Source organism: Athene cunicularia (genome assembly GCF_003259725.1).
Source record: "Athene cunicularia isolate RWA chromosome 1 unlocalized genomic scaffold, athCun1 chr1_part1, whole genome shotgun sequence".
Taxonomy (NCBI): Eukaryota; Metazoa; Chordata; class Aves; order Strigiformes; family Strigidae; genus Athene; species Athene cunicularia.
In genome coordinates, this window is record NW_020799091.1 from 13,145,491 (window position 1) to 13,166,912 (window position 21,422).

Below are 21,422 nucleotides of genomic sequence, written 5' to 3' on the forward strand. Positions count from 1 at the left end.
GCTATCTTCTTTTTTAGGTCTTGTCTTTTAACTTTTCTGAATAATATCCAATACATATTGTATTCCAATAATTATAAGCATACCTGCTGGGGTTTCATCAACTTTTTAACCTCTCTGAATCCTATCTACACTGCTTAATGACTGCATTCCTTGCTTCTCTCAGATGAGGAAGGATGTTTGCTTTTAGGCAAGTCTTGTGTTGCATACCATGTTCAGAAATGATTTAGAGTAGACTTTATATTCTAATCTTAATGTAGTCAGTTTTGGAACTCAGAAGTTCATTATATGAAGTTCATCTCATTTGTTTGTAAGATGAGTAAGGTTGTAAAGCTGTAAATAGAATCTTTCCTCTCCTTTAATAAATACAATTCAGTCAAGTTCAGGAGATGAAAAACTTGGCTTTTTTCACATGCATGAACCTGTGGTCCCACTGCCTAGGTTGCCAAAATCACTGAAAGTTTTGTTAGTTTTTTTGCATTAGAAACAAAGTAATATTTTTTGGAGAAAAAGTGTACTTATCATATGGCTTACTGTTCAACACCAGGGAGTTATGTTTATAATTAATTGCTGCTTAGAATGCTTATTCGTTTTCATGTAGGTGTGACTATTAAAAAGTTTCACTTCATTTTCATATAGTGAGACATAACTTTTTTACCTACTGACTGTGTCAGTAAGAAGTATTGAAACTTTATCAAAGATTAAGTTGTTAACAGTTCCACTACTACAACAGACTTCGAAAAGAACTTCTGTGTCCGTTGGTTCCTCAAGGAGATTTACATGAAACTGGTGTAGTAAACTAATCCACAGTTAAGGTTTATCTGTTCTTGAGGATCTGTAGTAATTCTTAAGTCTGTAATGTTAGGAACTGTATCTTCAGTATACTCTTGCACAGGTGCTGCATTTGCCATAGGTTTATGTTAGATGATTCCTGCCAGTAAGAGTTTAAATACTAAATGAGAGCAATAGCTGCCTACACATCATTTGTCAGTGTGAATGGCATGGGATCCTGAGTAAGAAGCTACAGAGGAACCATTAGTTACATTCACCAGAGGACAAATGGGGCAAGTTTCAACTGGTTTTCACTGTGTAACTGCAATGAATGAATTCCAGCATAAAAAAAAAGGGCATTTCTGTGCAGGTATTTTGCAGAGCATATGCGAGGTCATGCCTCTTCATTCAGACACGTCTTGTGCTGGAACTAGGTATTGACCCAAGAGCTCTCCACTTGTGCTTTGCTTATTAGCTCAAGCTTAGCACTTGTTTATACAAGTTCTGGTTAAGATCTCACTTACTGCCTGGAAGGCCAAGGCAGAAGCAGAGATATTCTCCTTGCCAACTGTCTCTAAGTGTGGCTGGATACAGGCAAGAGAGAGCCTTGGCTTCTGGCAATAGCAGTTTCTAAAGTAGTAGATGTTTTAAGTCATCATTTAAATGAAACAGACAACTATAATGCAATAAATTAAGGAATTCTGTAAGGCATGAGAAAATGAGATAGAGGTTTCAAATGGTTGGGAATGACAGAAAATTATAGAAAATGCATCAGACAAATTTAGGCTTCAGCCAATCTTGCAATGTTCAAGGGACTAATAGCCTGTAAAGTGGCAAAATGGGGAACAGTCTAATCTGGAATACCAGAATTCTGGCCAGAAGTGGACAGAATATTTCCCACTACTGTAGCAGTGGCACTACTGTTGTCAGATCCACACGCTACACAAGGCACTGGTATTTGTGACCTTATCTGTCATATTGTGTGTGGTTATGGTCACTTGTTGCCAAGGATATTGAAACATTTGGAGGCAAAAGCAGCTGTATCATGTTGTTATCTTATAACTACTGTGTGGTTGAAGAATATGCATTCTCTGCTGCTCGTGAAATTTGTGATTTATATCTCCTAGCTTTTAGGAAAAAATCCTACTAGGAACTAATGTATGACTCACTAGACTGAATCCAGTCTTCAAAACAACTCAGTCCTCACTGTGTTATAGGCCAGTCCTCCCTCAGTTCTGATGGCTGTTCCTACCTTTATATCATCAGCAAATTTCTTTAGGGTATTCCTACTTTTTCTTGCAAAAGAGTAGTGGAAACAAGATCAGTACAAAGATTTGCGTGTAGATAGGTACATTTCTCTAGTATCAACCTAATTAAAGAAATTCATCAAATGTTCAACATTCAAGTTGTAAATAAAGGAATGAGTTGTCCTACAGGATAGATACTTCACAAAAGGTATGATAACTCAGAAAATAGGATATCTGTAGGTAGACTTATGGACTGGTCTTACAGAGACTGCAGAGATCCTCAGCAGCTTGGTAACTGAAGAGTAAAACTTAATTCTTGTGCTTCTGGCAATAAAGTCATGCATTTAAGAACATAAGTGTGACAAGCACTGCAACATTTGCCTTATGATGGAAATCCAGCAAGATATTCACCACAGAGATATTGCAACATCGCAACTGTTGAATTTTCTAAAGATTATTGTATTTCAGGCAGTTCTTTTAAAATCCAAACTTCAGTGTAAAATAGTTTAGACTGTGGCCCACTATGTTTATCAGCTATAAAGAAACAACCATGAAAGGCAACTCTTCCAGGCTAAAGATAGGAATATGTGTGAAACTGAGTAACTAAATACGTATTTTGCCTTAAGAATAATTTCCTGTGAAACCATAGATCAGTGAATTTGGTGACAAGTAAGGTACATGGGGCTAAAGATGGCATAAGAAAAATGCACATGATTATAAAATGTAAATTTTTTTTTTTCTCTCTCTCTTTTTCCCCTCATTCCTCCCTAGGTGACTCATACAGCAGTAGCCCAGACAGCACTCCCATGGGCAGCATTGAATCTCTCTCTTCTCACTCCTCTGAGCAGAACAGCACCACCAAATGTGCACCCTCACAGCCCAGGGAGAAGTCGGGAGGGATTCCATGGATTGCCTCTCCCCCTTCTTCTAATGGCCAGAAGAGTTCAGGCCTCTGGACTACTAGTCCAGAATCCTCATCAAAGGAGGATGCAACCAAAACAGATGTGGAGTCGGACTGCCAAAGTGTAGCTTCTGTCACTGGACCAGAGAATGCCTCTCCACCAACAGACTTGACCAAAAAGAGTTCATACAATCTGTCTGGGCTGAAAAGGTCTTCAGCATCTTCCCTTAGATCAATTCCGTCAGCTGAAGGTAATTTCCAAGGTCTTTTACAACATCAGTGTTTACTGTGATGCATCAGAAAATGAGAGCTGTATTTGAAAGCTAATTACTATTTTTTTTGTTTATTTTTTTTAATTTTTGCAGTATGTTCTTTCAGTTTTCAAACTGGTTCTGACACATTTTCATTGTTTGTTACCTGTACAATTCACACAGCTGAAAATACATCAGTGTTTCATATCCTTCTATGTGTCATCTAGACCACTGACTTGTAGGGAGATTACTGGTTTGTAAGAAGAATTGGTAGCTATGGTTTATCAGTGTCAAAGGAATGAATCCTTGCAACATGATTAATACTGATCAAATCTAGCACTTAAATTTGAAAAGCGCTAGGCTTAAGATACCTAGTACCTAGAAACAAGTTTTGACAACTGCATCTCTTAAATTGTCTGAAATAGACTGAAGGAAAGGTGGTTTCTAGGGTTGGGGGGTTTTTTTAGTTATGGTTTTTACCGTCAGTGCCTTTGAGGTAGGACTGGATAGATGGGATAAAAAGGTAATCCCTGGCCTGAAATGTATGTCTGAAACCCTGCTGATGAAATAGGTGCTATATTCTGCACTACTTGCATGGTTTTTTATCCATTACTGCAAGTAGATTACCTTGAACACAAGATTATGGCTGAATGGTCCTGTGTATGGACATGATGTGAAAGAACAACCTTAACAATTGCAAACCCGACTTTAGGAGTTCAATTACAGTGCACAGGTTAGAACGCCAGGCTTCCTGTTCTGTCAAAGAAGGATGCTGCTTCAAAGAACACCCTCAGAGCACCTAAACTGAGCCTATGTCCCAAATAAGCCTGTAGACAAGCCTCATTACAAGACAGAGAAGCTTACAAACAGCTTTTTAATTTAGACCATTCTGTGAACTGCTGATTTAGCTGGAATGCCTGTGTGTGCTGTGCCTCTGTGAGTACATGAGGTGATACTGCACTATGTTGACAGCTATGTGGAAATTACTTTAGAAAAAACACCTTCTTGAAATCAGTATATTAGCAGTGTTTTGGATTATGAAGATTAACAGTCAGCGCTGAAACAGTGAGCTCCAGAGGACTGAGTGCAAGTGCCAGGTTTGCCACTGAGCTGTCAATAGTGTAAGTAATACAAGAACAGGTAGATTAAATATGTGGTTATGTGTCAAGTTCTCTCCTCTCTGTCCGTCATGGAGTGTACAAGAGTTTTCCTAAGACTTCCAGATATGAATTAGTGTTATATTAACAGTATTAATCATGTAGAATACATAATTATCATTAACATTAATTTATAATACAGAATAATACTGTAGAATAACTTAATATTATAGGTATCGTTTGTATATTTTGGGATCTCTTTTAAAGCATTATTAAGCATATGTTGTTCTTGAGAACAGAGAAACACAGAAGTAGATGCAGTTCTTGTCTTGCAGAATGTAAAGGCAGCAGTCTACAGATAGGTCATCTTAAAGGACACATGTGGCCGTGCCTTGTATTCATTAAGGACCTTTCTTGAGTGCAATAAAGTCTGTACTGCTATAGCTCTGTTTTATCAAGTTACAGTATGAATATTTTAGGCAAATCATGATCATTAATTCCTAAGTGTTTTTTTTTTTTAAACTGCACGAAGCTTCTGTGGATACTGAAATATTAATTCTACAAATTAATGTGGTCTGATTTCATAGTGGATGCTGCTTTGAACAGGAATTTGGACCAGATGACTTCCTGAGACCCCTTCCACCATGAATTTTTTCTACAGTTCTATGCAGTGTACTACTTCATAAATACTGTTTTTATTGTCACATTTTAGTGAATGTACTATCTATCCAGTTAAGTGCAGTGTAATTTTTTACCCTTCACAATTTTAATGTCATTTCTTCGTTCTTATTGTTGGTCCTTTTATCCTGACTTTCTACCTGAAAGTCTGTTTCTGCTCTCTCTTAGTAAGTACTTTCTTTAACTATTTTTCATCTTAAAAAAAGGAAAAAAACCCACACCTTTATTTTGCGTGTTACACTTTACTATTCCCTATAATTTGGTTGTTTTCTTTAGGTAACAAAAGCTGCAGTGGATCTATACAGAGCTTATCTTCAACAGATACCAAAGATACACCAAAGGTTCCACCAAACCCTGATTTGCCTCCTAAAATGTGCAGGAGATTAAGATTAGATACTGCATCAAGTAATGGCTATCAAAGACCAGGATCTGTGTAAGTCATCAAGGCACTTTGGAGATTTGTGTTGTTACAGTATTGTCTCTATAAAGTGATCCCAGAGAGATACATAAGTAGTTGAAAAAGCATCCACAAATACTTGATTTTAATATTTCTGTATTTGTGAATTATGTAGCGTTATTAAAATTGTAAACAAAGGAGTCATGGCACAAATTCTTTTAAATCGATTGAAAGACTCCCATTGGTTTCAATAGACTACAGATAAGGTCTGTAATGAATAAATATTTTTGGAAAGTAATTAGTATATTATCTCTGGTTCTTCTGGAATTTAATGTTTCAAGGAGCATAAATGCTACTTACCGTCCATGCTGTTATGTTAAGAAGATCATCAGATTTTGTTTGTGTAAGTCCAAAATAGGAGGAAGGAAAAAAAAGCCCCAGACTTCTCTCTGAAATGTCTTTGGTTGCTACATGTTGAATAGTTGATTTCTAACAGATGTTTTTCTGGGGGGGGGTTACGTTGAGAGGAGGATAATTCTAAGCAATAGAGGTTATAATTTAGTCTGTTGAGATTTGGTTTAGCAATGTTTCTCAGTGCATTTAGGACAATGCATTTAGCAATGTTTCTCAGTGCATTTAGTCTTAAGAGTGAGAAGATCTTTGCTGTAATCCTGACTTTGACCCAGAATTTTTCTGTCCCCATGAACAAGTGATCTCCAGATCTGCAGAGCACCAAAAGTTCTCCAAATACTGCAGGACTCCATTCAGCCTTTCCACTTTTTAAACTGGAAGGAATCACGGTAGTCATTTCTCAGGCTGTTATGTCCTACTTAAACAGAGAATCCTGCACAGCTCAATAGTTCCAGCATAATAGTGACAGACTGACAGTAAAAGCATTTCCAATTTATCTATTGGCCATCCATGAATATAATTTTAAATAATAGGGAGTTGAGATTTCCCTTGCTAACTCAGGAAGTCACTGGAGCATGTGGAAGTCTGGCCCCAGTTAGCTTATGCCCTTAAGAATTCTGCTGAATAGGGACTTAAGTTCAAGTTTTGAATTACCTCTGTTTCTCCAAGTAACAAAACAATTTTTTAAAAAGTGTCCATGTCTTTAGATGGTTAAAAGTGAACCTAGTCTGTGTATTTAATTAATGGCGAGTTATAAAGCAAGATGGTGCTTTTATTTTCAGAGTGGCTGCAAGAGCGCAGTTGTTTGAAAGTGCTGGTTCACTTAAACAAGTTTCTTCAGGACGGTAAGTCTTTTATACTGTATAACAATTTGTAAAATCCTTTCTGTTTTCTGGCTTCAAAGACTGAAATAGAAGTGTTGGGGCTTTGTTCTATGTTTTTTGGACAGAATCATGTGGCATGTGAAACTTTTGTGGTTTATTAAACTCATCCTTTCTCCAAAAAAAAGCGAAATCTAATAGACAATATCAACCAGTTTGGCTGTTCTGTCATCTGGGGGAATTGCAGTGAGAGATGCTCAGGTTAGTGATCTGCTTAAGGACACAGCTACGTAAATTAACAGGATTTATATTAGGTTGAGGGTGCTGTATTTACTCCATACAGCTGTTTGTATATATATGTTTTCAGCAGAGTGACAAACATGCTAGTTTATGGTACTTTGGTCATATGGACAGATCTTCAGTAACAACAGCTTTAGAAAGTTCAGGATTAACTTACTCAAGATTTCTGTCTTTACCATCACACCTTGTATGCCTTAGTATCTGCCTGGAGAAACTGTTGTCCTTTCTTCTTGACAATGGACAGCAGGAATTATTTACATTTTCTTTACAATTGTTTGCATTTATTTGGTGAATTTGATTAATTCTTATATTAAATTAATTTAAAACATTCTGATGAGTGTTCATCTAGGAACCAGTATGTTCCATACATTATTAACCCCCTTACAATTAATAGACTAAAATAGATAATCAAATAAATGGATGTGGGAAAAAGTCTGCTCTCCTTGCTGTCCCTGCATTTCTTTGAGTTCTCAAAGAACATATCTTTGAGACAGAACATACGTTTTTGTCCATCACTTTAATCACTGATACCAGGATCACTGGAACTGTTGAGCAGTGGAGTCAGGGGGTGGGAGGGAATCAAGCCATGAATCCAAAAGTAGTAATCTAAAGTATCACAGCTGTAAAGGAAGATGCCAGTGTGTACTGAGATATATGGCAGTGGAATGCGGCTGTCCTCTCTGACAGATCTAGCAGGGGAGAGAAAGAGAAAGCTGACATGCAAAGGCCTACTGATTTTGTTAGAGAGCAGCAGCTTACAGGAATCAAGGTCATGTAATACATGAACTGTACAGTGACCAAAAAAGAGAGTGGCAGGAGAGGAAAGATGTATGAAAAGAACACGGCAATAATTTAATGAAGAAAAGTATAAATGAAGAGATTGGAATGTTCTTAAGACAGTGCCTTAAGCTGAGAGTGGTAACTGCTTCACCAGTCCTGCATCATTTCATCTGCAACACTGTTCCTGGTCCTATTTTGTATTACTCTCTTCTTGTAAACTCTCCCCTGTTGTTCATCAGAGTCTGAGCTACCAGTATCTGTATATAAAAAGCATGTAAGAGGCAAAAATCTGACAAAGGAAAAAGTCTCAGTTTGATAATGGGTATGGAGAGCAGATAACAAAGCCACAAATGCTGAAAGGCTTAATAATAGCTCCTCTACTTCAGCCTTCCTAAGAAGTAACAGTAACAAGGAGAATGGAAAATGAGAGGTCAGCAGGCAGAATGAGAAAGAGATCTGAAGTAGCTCGGCCGTTCTTATAGTGCTGCTTAAGACTGAGTACGATTTTGCACTTCAGAACCAGCTTTTATTTACCTCTCATGCATGTTAAGAACATGAAGAGAGCTGGGGCTGAGCCTCTTTAGCCAAGTAACAAGCGATAGGACAAGAGGGAATGGCCTCAAGTTGCACCAGGGAAGGTTGAGACTGGATATTAGGAAGCATTTCTTTCCAGAAGGGGTTGTGAGGGATTGGAATGGGCTGCCCAGGGAGGTGGTGGTGTCCCCATCCCTGGAGGTGTTTAAGAGTCGGGTCGACATAGCACTGAGGGATCTGGTGTAATTGGGAACTGTCAGTGTTAGGGTAATGGTTGGACTGGATGATCTTCAAGGTATTTTCTAACCTAGATAATTCTGTGAAAGATGATTTAAAATGGAAGTGTGGACTTTTTTTTTGCTCCGAAGTATGTAGAAATCATGGTAATTACGTCTTGATACGCCCAGTAGAAAGGCCTTCTGTGTTCATAACTACTGTCTAATGAGTAGGCAGGACAGAGTGTAAGACAAACTTTTTAAGATGTCTGGTTTGATACCAGAAGTACTGAAGTATTTCAGTACTTATAGAACAGAAATACTTTTGGATTCTATGCAGGGGTAATTTACAGTGCTAAAATGACTAGTTTTGGAAGTTTAAGCTGCTGCTTCCCTATACATTACAGTTTCTAAGTAGCTTCATTCCTACTTGACACATCTGTTTGTTGTGGTCATTTGTACAGTAGTTGGATCAAAAGTACCTGTATGGCTTTGCAGTCTCACATTCTTTTCTGTATTTCAGCAAATACTTTTGCACGTGATGCTTTACCACAGCAACTTTACTTAAGTTCTTCCAAGTACTCTTTGCAACCTCCTTCCTGATTTTGTGTAATGCAGTATCGCTGTTATGAATGTGTCTGTCCTTTTTTTTTTTTTTTTTTTTTTTTTTTTTTTTTTAAATGCTGGAACATTGTTTGACCTGGCTGTTTTCTCTCCTTGTGTATGTGAGTACCTGTTTCCATAGCACTACCAGTTTGGACAGATTTCTTTTAGTCAGAAAGAAAATAAGAGACCACAGTTTTAGGATTGGACAGAGAAGACCACAATGTTTTGCCTTGTCCAGTCTGTGCTTTTTTTTTCCAATTCCATAGTCACTTCTTAGTCTTTCCATTCCTTCCCTTCTGATTTCAAGTTTATTATTCATCCATCTCCATCACTCTGGTATTAAGCTACTGTGTACACTGAGACCAATCCTTATTGCTAATCTAGTATGCACTTGAAAGAGTCAAAGGAACCTTTCTTACCACTTTCACAAATACTGCAGTTAGATAACAGTCTTAGTAAGTCCTGAGGTCTCTATTGCAGCTTGTGTAAAAAAATGCACCAACACATAATCCCTGACTGCATTTTCTGGACCTCCATTTAGAGGTACACAGAAGGTCAAGTCTCCTGAAGTGAGAAACTGCATTATGAGACGAAGGATTTTGATTAGAAGAACATACCTAGAAAAATGGGAAGGAGGAGTTGGTGACAGCAGACAGCTCCAGCAGTAGGTGCTAGGTGCTGGTCTGGGACTTTAATAGGAGTAAGCTGACATTACGAAGCCCTCTAGACCCATGCTCCCCTCCCACCCACATGAATAAATACGTTTCCCAGTCATTATTCTCTGGGGGATTTTGTGCTATATTTTGCGTTTTCTTAAACACCTGGCATGCCTTGCCCAGACCAGACCAGTGTTTTCTAGTTAGTCGAGCTTGGCTCTAAGTCTGCCATTTCCAGGAGTCTATAAACCTTTCTTCTTCCCATAGGATAGCATTAACTGATGAGTCATCAGAGAGAGATTCACGTTGTTTTCCCTCATTCATTCCTCTTCTCACTTGTCTTTGTCTGGCTAGACTGAAAACTCATTAGGGCCAGAGCATACTTTTAAAACTTATTTATAACTTCTAAATATATTGTCGTTGATGTTGTTATTGTTATTACTAAAAGGGCCTCAGATGTTGTTGACTGTATGTAGTCAAACAAAATAATTTATGATGTGATGAGCCCTGACCTTTTGACTGCTAGTATAAGTTTATCATTATGGGCTCAAAACAAATGTGATAAAAAGTACAGAAAGGAAAAATGCATTTTTCTCATCTGGAGTCTATCCAGTAAAGTCATGGAAAGAATGAAATTCTAGGAAATGTGGGTAACATTTTCTGAAGTTGTATTTTTTTCTCTGCACTAAACGACATGAATCACACTCTTCTTGGACTATTAGCATCATCTTAAGAGAAGCATAATAGATGAAGGTGATGTTATCACATACAGCCTTGTTTGTAGGGAGGACAGCATTAACACTGTAAGTAAGAATGTCTGTTTTCATAATCACACACACACAAAAATGCCCAAGAATCTGCAAGCCCCGTTCATGGTTATTGCTTCTAGCGTGATAAAGGTGAAGCAACTAATAACTAATACAAGAACCTAAGTAATTAAATCGAGTGTGGAGGCAATAACCAGAGGCTTGAAAATTGCTCAAGAATTATCATTAAATATTCATAGAATCTCTCATTATACCATCACAGACAGTTTGCACATAACATTGGGATGTAATTACTCTGTGTCAGGAGCAAGGTAGTGGGAAAAATCCTGTAATTCATGAGGTTTTCAGAAACTGACTTCTTTGTACTTTGTGTATCTGTCTAAATGTGAGATGCTGGGAAGCTTTCTCTTTCCAGAACTGAGGAAATCAGATTCCATGTTTTCTTCTTATCTTCTTTTTACTTTTAAGGTAAACATACCTGAATCAGGTAAAATTGGAAGCTGAAAACAGAATAGTTTAGAGGGCATAAGAGAATATAAGAACAAATTGTATTTATTTTCTCAACTTTTTCTAAGGGCAGTAAAAAACGTTGCATTTTGAGAATAACTTAAAATAATGCTGTTCTGGTTTATTATGGTCTTAAATGTCTTTTGTTACAGTATCACACAGATGTCCCATTTGTAACATGGGAAACTGGCCTAATAGTCATGCCACTAAGTAATGAGGTGCTACATATTAATTGGGTTCAGAATCGTCCCTGTGCTTTACTAAATTCATTACCAATTGCCTCATATTCATTGCAACTACCGTTGTTATTAACAATTACTCTACTGGTTATTATGTGCAAAATCCATGATTATGCCACACAGGTGTATTAGGTTTGTGTGGCAAGGTTTTGGTAGCAGGAGGACTACAAGGGTGGCTTCTGTGAGAAGCTGCCAGAAGCTTCCCCCTGTCTGATAGCGCCAATGCCAGCCGGCTCCGAGATGGACCCACCGCTGGCCAAGGCTGAGCCATCAGTGATGGTGGTAGCAACTCTGGGATAACATATTTAAGAAAGAAAACCTGCTGTCCTGATCCAGTGTCAGGAGAGGTTTCGATGTGATCCCAAGAGCAAGACACAAACAAGGTCAAATGCCATACACCCAAAACAGTTTTTATTATTAAAAGTGAAGAGTGGTAACAATAGGTCAGAATGGAAGGAAAAGATAGAAACAAGCAAGCATCTGGAGTGGAGTTGCAGTAGTCACCACCATGGATCCAGCAGCATCCTGTTGGTCCTCAGTCTTCAGTTTTTTAGTGGTGGGTGCACACAGAGCAAAGTTCTCTGTTGTCTTTTAAGCTTATCTTACCAGCTGATTTGCATACTGGACAGAAAGAGGCAGGCATTCCACAGACTGATTACCATGAGCAGTTGAGTTGGTGGTCATGCTCGCCCTTCCTACTTTTGTTTTTGCCTCAGTTCCCACAGATCTGCTGACTTCATGCTTCTTGAGCAGTCATCCGGCTTCTGGGGCAAAAACCATCACCTCTTAACAGTTCTTCTCACCTCCTCACTGGTGAAGTCACAAAGTCATTTGCAATGCATGCATGGTATCTGGCATACTTTGTGGCTCTATTGTGTATTAGGCTTATGCAGTGGAGCTGGTGATCAGCAGTCCTTGTGCTCAATAAGAAACACCTGGTTTCACCCAGTCCACCTCTTTGAGGCTTATCTAAGGAGTTGGTCAATACAGTTGCAAGGGAATGAGAGGGTGCATCCTTCTATACACTCTTGCTTCCTTGGGTGACATTAATCCTTAGATTAATTACAAAGGCCACAGCTGGTCCTTGATGAATGTTCAAGGCATTACTGACACCACCCCATGACTCAAAGCACACATACAATGAAGCTTTGAGACAATCAATCGACATTTCAGTCTCTTCCACCTCTGTGCAACAGCAACTGCAGCTGTAGAGGAGAGGAGTGAGCATATGTGAGAGAAACGGCTCTGCAGCCACCAAGGTCAGCGAATAAGGAGGGAGAGGAGGTGCTCCAGGCGCCGGAGCGGAGATTCCCCTGCAGCCTGTGGTGACAGGGCAGGCTGTGCCCTGCACCCATGGAGGTTCATGGTGGAGCAGATCTCCACCTGCAGCCTGTGGAGTACCCCACGCCAGAGCACATGGATGTGCCCAAAGGAGGCTGTGACCCCATGGGAAGCCCACCCTGGAGCAGGCTCCTGGCAGGAGCTGTGGCCGCATGGAGAGAAGAGCCCACAGTGGAGCAGGTTTGCTGCAGGAGTTGTGACCTCACGGAAGGGACGCATGCTGGAGCAGTTCATGAAGAACTGCAGACTGTGGGAAGGACTCACATTGGAGAAGTTCATGGAGGACCCCACACTAGAGCAGATGAAGAGTGTGAGGAGGAAGGAGCATCAGAGACGCCATGTGATGAATTGACCACAATCCTCATTCCCTGTCCCCCTGAGGGAGGAGGTACAGAAATCAGGAGTGAAGTCAAACCTGGGAAGAAGGGAAGGGTAGGGGGAAGGTGGTTTAAGATTTAGTTCTTATTTCTCATTACCGTACTCTGATCTCATTGGTGGTAAATTAAACTAATTTCTTCAAGTCAAGTGTGTTTTGTCCGTGGTGGTAATAGGCAAGTGATCTCTCCTTGTCCCTGTCTCAACTCATGAGCGTTTTGTCATAATTTTTCTTCCCCTGTCCAGTTGAGGAGGGGGAGTAATAGAGCAGCTTTGCTGGGCACCTGGCATCTAGCCAGGATCAACCCACCACAACAGGAAATAGCTGTTTTATCAGACTGTTGTCAGTCTGGGTCAGTATAGTTGGAGCATCTGTAGCGCTTTTTGTTATATTGACTTTGAGGAAAAATGATCTTGTGATTAAAAAATTCAATTCTAGTTTACGTGCAACCCGTGGTAAAGTCATCTTATTTCCCGTTGTATATTTTAGTATGTGTTATGTAGATTGTTATGTATGAATTTGTATACATTATGTAGAGTGATGAAACTTCATACCTGTCTTGTTGCCTGTAAGTGACAAGGTCTTCATAACAGTAGGCACCAAGGAATTATCTTGGAAAAATCCTAAACAGAGCAGTCTACACCAGCCAGAAAGCAAGCTAACATTTAAACAAAGTATACAAACAGGGGTCCAATGCTTACGTTGTTCTGGTTAGTAGTGGGGTTGTATCCAGAATGAGAGTACTAAGAGAAATTTTTTTCAGCATTCTGAAAATAAGGTGCCCTTGGATATTGTGGGCACAGCTCATACATAATTCTTGACTCTTCTGGTAATCTCAGCCTGAAAGCGGAACCCTTGATGAATCAGTTGCTCACTTAAGATGAAGGCAAAACACGCCATTTAGTCTAGTCGTAAAACAGCTTCAGAGAAATGTAAGAAAAGCACTTTCTTCAGAGAGAGAAATCATTTTTGGAAAGCTCACACATACAAACTTTGGAATATGTCCATCAATTCCCATATGATTTTAAAGATTCAGATAAACGATGGTGTTCTAGTACTGATTGGCACAGGGTGTGAGGTCAGGGTAGAGGGATGTTCTCTTCTCCCTTTACGAAATCCATCCCTGCTTAACCTCCCCAGGGCGGTGTAGGTAAATGCCATGGCCCCATTGGTGGTACACAAAATAATATCGATTTCTTACTCAAATACTTATGAAGTGGCACTGTTATTAATCTACCTTACAGCTCTGTTATCTCACTATTTTGGGAGGAAATACAAAATAGATTACATGTCACTTGCATATTCATACTCTCCAAAAGTATGCAAAAACTTCACCACAGGTCATATACTGGGTCACTGAGATAAATCCTGGCTGAAAGGAAGGCTGAATCAGTAACTCCCCATCACATCATACAAAGGAGAAATAATCAACAAGTTTATCTTCACTTGGTATAATGTTGGTTTCCAGTAAGTTTAAAGAAACTCAGAAAATGTGATCATATAAAAATTGCTTTAAGTGTATAAATTAAAGTCAGGGTACTAGGTAAAGAAGAGGAATCTAGAGAGAACTCCTAATGTCCATTTTTATGTTCAATCCCCCATTTTGTACTTTGTAGAATCAAAGTGCTAGAAGCCCATACCAAGAGGTGAACTAATCTGTCCTCCTTCTCTGGGATAAAATCATTAAATATCTAACTTTTTCAGATATCTGTGTAGCATCTTTTTTTCGTTGTTTTTTTTTTTTTTTTAATGATTTTTTAGTAATAGGAATTCTTCAATTTGGGGATTCTACAGCTCTTGGCACTTCCAGTACTTCACTGTTCTAATCAATAGAGGCGTCTTCCAGCTACAGATTAAGAGACATATATATACTTAACTGTGTACGTGTAGGTGTCTTCATGTCAGATGATGTTATTTAAGGAAGCATTCTGAAGGTTTCACCACAGGCAGTGGAACCTGGAGAACCATTTGTTGCACTCTCAACATACCATGCTATGGTGTCTACCAATAGCAGAAGCCAGGCTTGGAGTGTCCGTAGAGTTAGGCACATAGATTACTTAAAGACATAAATTTAGGTGACTGAAACTGAATTCCACCCAACACACTTGATTTAAATATCCCTTACTGCAATTTAAATTATCTAAGTCCTTTTTGCAGTCAGCCTAGACAACTGACTACTCCTTTTTGTCTCATATTTGCCTTCTGTATGTTATTTTCTTCTGTAGAGTAGATCAACTGTATTTTCTCACAGGTCATGTGTTTAGACCTTTAATGACTCGATGATCACTTTTGAATTGTCTCCAAGCAGTCCATCACTTGCTTCAAGCAATATGCTCAGTTCAGTACTCATTGGAATGACATCTTCAACTAGAATGAAAGAATCATTTTAAAAGTTATAAATTATATTCCTGATAAACCTCTAAGTAGGGTGTTGGTCTCTTTTCTGCAATAGCATGCTTGTTAACTCCAGTAAGCTTAGAGTTATTTATTACCTGCTATAATTTTTCTCCTCTAAACTGCTGTGTAACTAATCATTAGCATCCTGCATTTGTGCAACTGATTGTTCTTACAATTTCCAGGTTTTAATTTATCTTAATATGTTTTTCCTTGCTATCTTTCTTACTGTAAACCTGTGTTTTTTTCTTTCAGACAAGCAAAAGCCATGTATTCCTGTAAGGCTGAGCATAGTCATGAGCTGTCTTTCCCACAGGGGGCAATATTTTCCAATGGTAAGATATGTTGTATGTTGTCTCTTTATATGTAAAAAAAATAAAATAAAATACTGAACTGTATTCACAAACTGAGAATGTAATTCCATTCTCATCTCTCAGTTTTTGACCTGATTTTCCAATTGCTCTTGAATAAATACTATCTAAATAAATATATGAACCATGTATAGGATCTTTTAACAGTGTTAATTAATTGTAAATATGGTGGGGGGGGTTGTCTGGCTGTTTTTTTGCAGTGTATCCATCAGTGGAACCAGGCTGGTTAAAAGCAACCTATGAAGGCAAAACAGGACTCGTTCCAGAGAATTATGTTGTCTTCCTCTAGTAATCTTTAGTGGACAGCAATATCTTCATGGTATCCATGGTAACAAATAATGAGCACTATGATTTTTATCTGACACAGATATGGGATCAGCCCGTTAGCTGAGTGGTAGATTTCCTTCAGATACTGCAGCTGCAGGTTACACAGCTCCCTATCAATGGAACAGAATGTAATGAAACAGTTAACGGTTTCTGTACTGAAGACGGTACTCTGTTTAAATAACTTCCATTGTTTGCAAAAGGTTGTTCTGTTCTTCTTTTATGGGTAAGGAACACTAGAGCAATAAAATAAAAAAGTTGCTATTTAGCTGCAGACTTTCAGGTCCTAGGATGTTGCTTACAGAAAGAGTGAAATTTAGAGGCAATGCACTCTGTGACATTTCTTGCAATCTATGATTTTTAATATGGAAATTTATTTTTTTTTCACAATGTAAGTAATGCTTCTATTGTGATCTGAATTCTGCCTTAGAAAACTTGATTCTAAAATTAGTCCTAATCATTTCAAATAAGAAATGAGTTTTCCATAAGTCAGAAGTTTGAACTTCTGTTAGTCTGAGATTACAGCATGGTATAGAATTTATGCAACTGATAATAAAATCAGTTTATACACTGCCTGAGCAGTAAGTGCTCATTCAAAATGTGATACATTTAATTAATGTTTCATTCAAATAATTTTTAGATTTATTTCCTTGTTTCTGTATCAGTGTAGATAATATTAACAACTTTCATTTCTATGATACCCATCATCTGGAAGATTTTCTTTGTGTATCTCAGAACAACATCTGAGTGATTGAATCTAGTCATGTGAACTGAGCAGTGAAAAACAATATGTTTTGAAACTTGAGACAAATTGTAATGGAGTCCTTTTCCAGCTTTTTCCACTGCAAGTAAGACAAATGGCCTGTGCAGTAGCTAATTTTTATAAACTATGAATGCTGAAAGCTCCATGTAGCAATAAAAGTATTTAGTATTACTTCTCCTGATTTCTGCTAAACTATTTGACAAAGACCTCCCCTTCTACAGAATAAAAAAGACTGACTTTTCAGAGGTTTTGTAAAGACCTATTGATTGCTCCTGGTAGGACTGAAAAAAAAAAAAAACAAAAAAAACTCAAAAAAAAAAACCCAAACCATAGCAGCTCTTTCAGTCTGAGCATCTTTCTTGCACACGTTGAGGGAAAACATGCACTGCTTGCTTGGTTATTTGCCATGCCCAATTGAGAACAAGATATTTAAGCTTCATATTAGTAATTCTTCAGCATTAGTGCTACAGAAAGAATTCACTGTTTCATAGACCTATCTAGGCTTAGTTTCATAGACCTGTCAAGGCTTAGTTCTTCAGTAACAGAAATCCATATATAAATCTTCTGTTAATTGCCAAGTTGTATGTTACTTTCAGAAAATTTAAGGAACAACATCTGTTAGGACTAAAAACATCAGTAATCTTTTACTTTCTTCTTTTTTTTTTTTTCTATAGCCTTTTTCTTGTTTAAATTAGAAAATAAGATTTATTGCCAACATAAACAAGCACATCAGAACCTTCTTTACTTGTAGGTAGTGCATGATTTCTGCAGAGCAATTCTGTGTTGGAGTTCGGGCTGGTGGCAAAAGCCTGCAGGATATTTCTTGCTAATTAAAGTACCAAGGGGTGATCAGGGAAGGAGAGAGCCTGGGAGAGCATCCTCCCCAAAAATGGTCTAGTTTTTCAGAGGAGGAGTCTGTGTAAGGCTGACTGCAGGAAGTTGAGGACAGACCCCTTGAATTAGTGACTGAGTGATGTGGGTTCTGTCTTCACTCAAAACAGTTTCATTAAGTCCCAAATCATGTTTCACTTCACCTTAAGACCAGACTATGTTCAGTGCGTTGTGGTGAAGGGTTGTTCCAGACAATGTCACAGGCAGTGAAGGCAGATGTGTGTGCTCATCTAATTTGCCCAGAGCAGATGTGAAAGGAAGTGAAGGTCTTTTCTCACCAGGTTAAGCCTTTCTTAGTTTTAAGGTAAGCCAAGTTTTCTTCGTGTAAGCTATGCCTGAAACTGCCATTGCCCTGGCAGTCAGCATGGTTTTGGTTGTGGTTTTGCTGTATTTCACAATCCAGAAGTTACAGGCTACCAAAAGGCTTACCTCTGGTGACCCTCCTAGAAGTGCTGCTGCAGGCAAAAAGGAGCAGAAAGAGAGGAAGAGCTTGGAGCAGGGGCTGGAGGCCCAGCACATCTCATCCATGCAAATAAATGCAGTGATCTGGGGTGAAAAATCCCAACTTCTATCTATTGTACCGGGGTCAGTGGCAATCTGACCATGTTGAACATCCTTTGATGACCTCTTATCCCTCTTAGGAGCAGTTTAGTTGTAAAATTCTTGAGAAACAGAGAAATGGAAAATGTTTGCTCTTACTTGCTTTTCTTTAACCTGATTTAAAAAGAAGGGGAAAAAAGCTAACCTTAGGTAATCTCACAGCTTTTGTGTGTCTGTGGCTATTCTCCAGTACTGTGTTTTGAAACTAGCGGATCTCAGTGCAAGCAAAAGGACTCAAAGATGCCAAGTTCATTAAAAATTTTGTAAAAATTCAAAGTTCAGTTACCAATTAAGTAAGTAGAGTCTGTAAAGTGCTGAGGGAAAGGTTGTAGAAAGACCCTTCAGAGGAGAGGTGTTTTGCCTGTTCCCATGCATTCATCTCACATTAGACACAAAATTGAATTGCAGAAGGCAACTTGATAAGAAACTGGATCCCATTCATTCTGCTATTCACAAAACAAACCTCTATTTTCCTCTGTCAGACTCTGCACTTACTCAGGCCCTTCTTCTGAACCAGCCAAATGATCATGTAAATAATTTTAAAGTAGCTTTAAATAGGCATTTCCATCTGAAAAACATTGTGCCCATTCTTTATTACACTTAACCATTCACTTTCAGTGAATAGAGTTTTCTTTTTTTGGGGGGGCGGGGGTGGGGGTGTTCATCTCTTCTGCGGTACCTAACGAGCACTTTCTGTATAATGTCACTGCTGGGCTGCAGATGCTCCAGCTCTTTCCTGACTTTCCAAGGGGGAGTTGTACAACAAACTCAAAAGTTAAGTAACTGAGTCTTCAAAGACTGAAAGGGGGGAGAGGGCAGTACCAAAGCTTGTCTAATGATGATACTTTCAGGCCTGACCAAATATCCATTCTGGTAATTGCAAAGGATCAGAAATCCAGGTAAATTAATATATAATATCTTGATAGTGCCTTACCAGAAAATTACCCAAGCTGAACTAAATTAGTTCATAGTATTAATTTACTGGGTTTTATGAAAGTCAGATGCATTCTACAGGCAAAGGTTGCGCAATATTTTTATTATTATCCTTCCTAAAAAACCACAGCAGTTCTTTTCCAAATATCACTGTATTACTCAAGGTAGATGACATGTTGTGATTGCTGATTGTCATGAGGAAATAATGTCTGTACCCACAACTTATGTAATTAGCCATGTTTTTTCTTTGTTAAACCTCTTGATACATGTTGCAGCACAACATTAATAAAATTAATAGTGTGAAGGACTGATATATTGTATGATAAATATGTAAAGTATATTATTATTTTATAGTCACACTTTTTATCAATGATTATAAAGATAAAAAATATTTTTGGTGTAATTCCTATGAGTTCAGTATTAAAATGTCCTTGCCATATTTTGGCATTTAGAGTTATATGTAACAAAACTGTTAAATTAAACCATAGCTATCACTTATGTCCCTAACTAATCTATTCATTCTTCAGTTATTTCTGGAAAAAAAAAAAAAAAGATGCAGAGATTTGCTGACCAGAGCTATTCTGTGATAGTAACTTATTTTCCTTTTATATGTTTTCTGGTGCTAATCTCTATTCTTTTCCTGTAATTGGATTCAGTTGTAATGTGCCTTTAGGAAAGACATGTTAGGAGAAGAGAAGTTACAAAATTCAGCAGCTCAGAACAGTAATTACAATAACAACAACAAAAAAAAACATTTTATGGCAGTAATTGGATTTTTTTTTGGTTACATTTCTCCACTGGTCTATTTTCTACTTAATGAGATTTCATCAGAATAAATAATGAAACTAAAAAGCATATTGTTCTTCATACTTCTTTTCCTAAGGCAGCAGCTTGTGCAATTTTGGATTGAACAAGAGAAATCCCAGTAGGGAAGCACATCCTCCAGACTGGGGCAGATCTTCTCCACTGATGGAAACTCTCAAAGCTTTAGCAAAGTCAGAGACAGACCTTTGGCAATTTATAGTGAGGGTTTGCTGGCCAGGAGCCCCCAGTAAGTAAATGGAATATTCTGTTAATGGGGTAATACATGATACAGCTTGGCGTTACCCTTTCTTTCAGCAGAATGACCTATGTGAATCATTCAGTTACTAGAGATCAAGCTACAGGCAATGTTCAGTCTCTCTCTTTGTGGTCACACAGCCCTGACAGCTGCTGCTGCCACCACAGCCCTTCCAACTTCTGCTTATGCTTAAAGTCAGGCTGTTGATCAGGCTGTTTGCAGTACAAGTTGGGAGTCTCTTTTCTTTTGGATGAGATCTTGCATGGGCTTTGGGAGTTTGCTTTGTTTGGTTTTAATAAGGTTCTTGGCATCCAGACAGCTACTAACTCAATGTTGTAATTCAGTCACTGAAGATCTTAGCATTGTTTTTCTTGTCCTGTATGTGGCAGTATTTAATAAGCCATCAGATTATCCTTGTTATTGTAAGTATAGAGAATGGTGCTTCAACCCTTGGGTGTCTCAGCTGAAAGCTATTCTGCATCTGAGCTTTTTGCAAGTGTTTTACTGGGAATTGTCTAAAGTTCTGACACTAAAGATAGCACCATGATCTCAGCACTACAAGAGTTTCTGTTATAGCAAAAGGCAAAGCAGCTGAACAGGGCACATAGATAGTTTCAATTTTCAATCATATTTATGGCAATTTCGGAGGTATTAGAGTTTATAGGGGTTACTTTACATACTATATGTTATTTTAATAGGAAAGTATATACAATCGATAATTATATATTTAATAAAGTCCTACTAAATTATCTTATTGAACTCTCTGTTTATTTTGTAGTGTGGTTTCAATAATTATCTGCACTCTGTATATAAAAATAATCTACATGTAAATAACTGGCATGACATGCATAAGCTGACTTGCAGACATAATTCTATGTTGTACTTTACACTGTATTTTGAAAATGTAAAAAAAAAAAAAATTCAAAATAAAAAGCCTTTCTACACAAATTGGTTTCTTTATTATTTTTAAATTTGGGCTCTCATTCAGCCTTTTCTTTTTTCCAAGAAATAACACTTCTGTGCTACTTCTATACCTGTATATTTAAGCAGCGTTTCACCCATAAGCATGCTTTATGTAGAGGACATTGCTCCTAATGTTGAGCAAAGGGCACATGTATGTGGTAGTAGTCAGCGGCTAGTAGTAGTCAGTATGTATGTAGTAGTCTGTCAGCTGCTGCCTGGTCATGTGGGAGT

At 38.2% G+C, this 21,422-nt stretch overlaps 1 protein-coding gene across 1 annotated transcript in view; it reads left to right on the plus strand.

Moving 5' to 3' along the window:
• The window catches only part of ARHGAP42 (Rho GTPase activating protein 42), a 140,260-nt gene extending 120,353 nt beyond the window's left edge, over positions 1 to 19,907 (plus strand). Inside the window, exons 20-24 of the mRNA XM_026854282.1 lie at positions 2,787 to 3,167; positions 5,219 to 5,375; positions 6,533 to 6,595; positions 15,542 to 15,621; positions 15,858 to 19,907. Coding sequence (XP_026710083.1) covers positions 2,787 to 3,167; positions 5,219 to 5,375; positions 6,533 to 6,595; positions 15,542 to 15,621; positions 15,858 to 15,946 — 770 coding nt within the window. The 3' untranslated portion in view covers positions 15,947 to 19,907. The remainder of the gene's footprint in view (positions 1 to 2,786; positions 3,168 to 5,218; positions 5,376 to 6,532; positions 6,596 to 15,541; positions 15,622 to 15,857) is intronic.
• Positions 19,908 to 21,422: the final 1,515 nt, after the last annotated feature.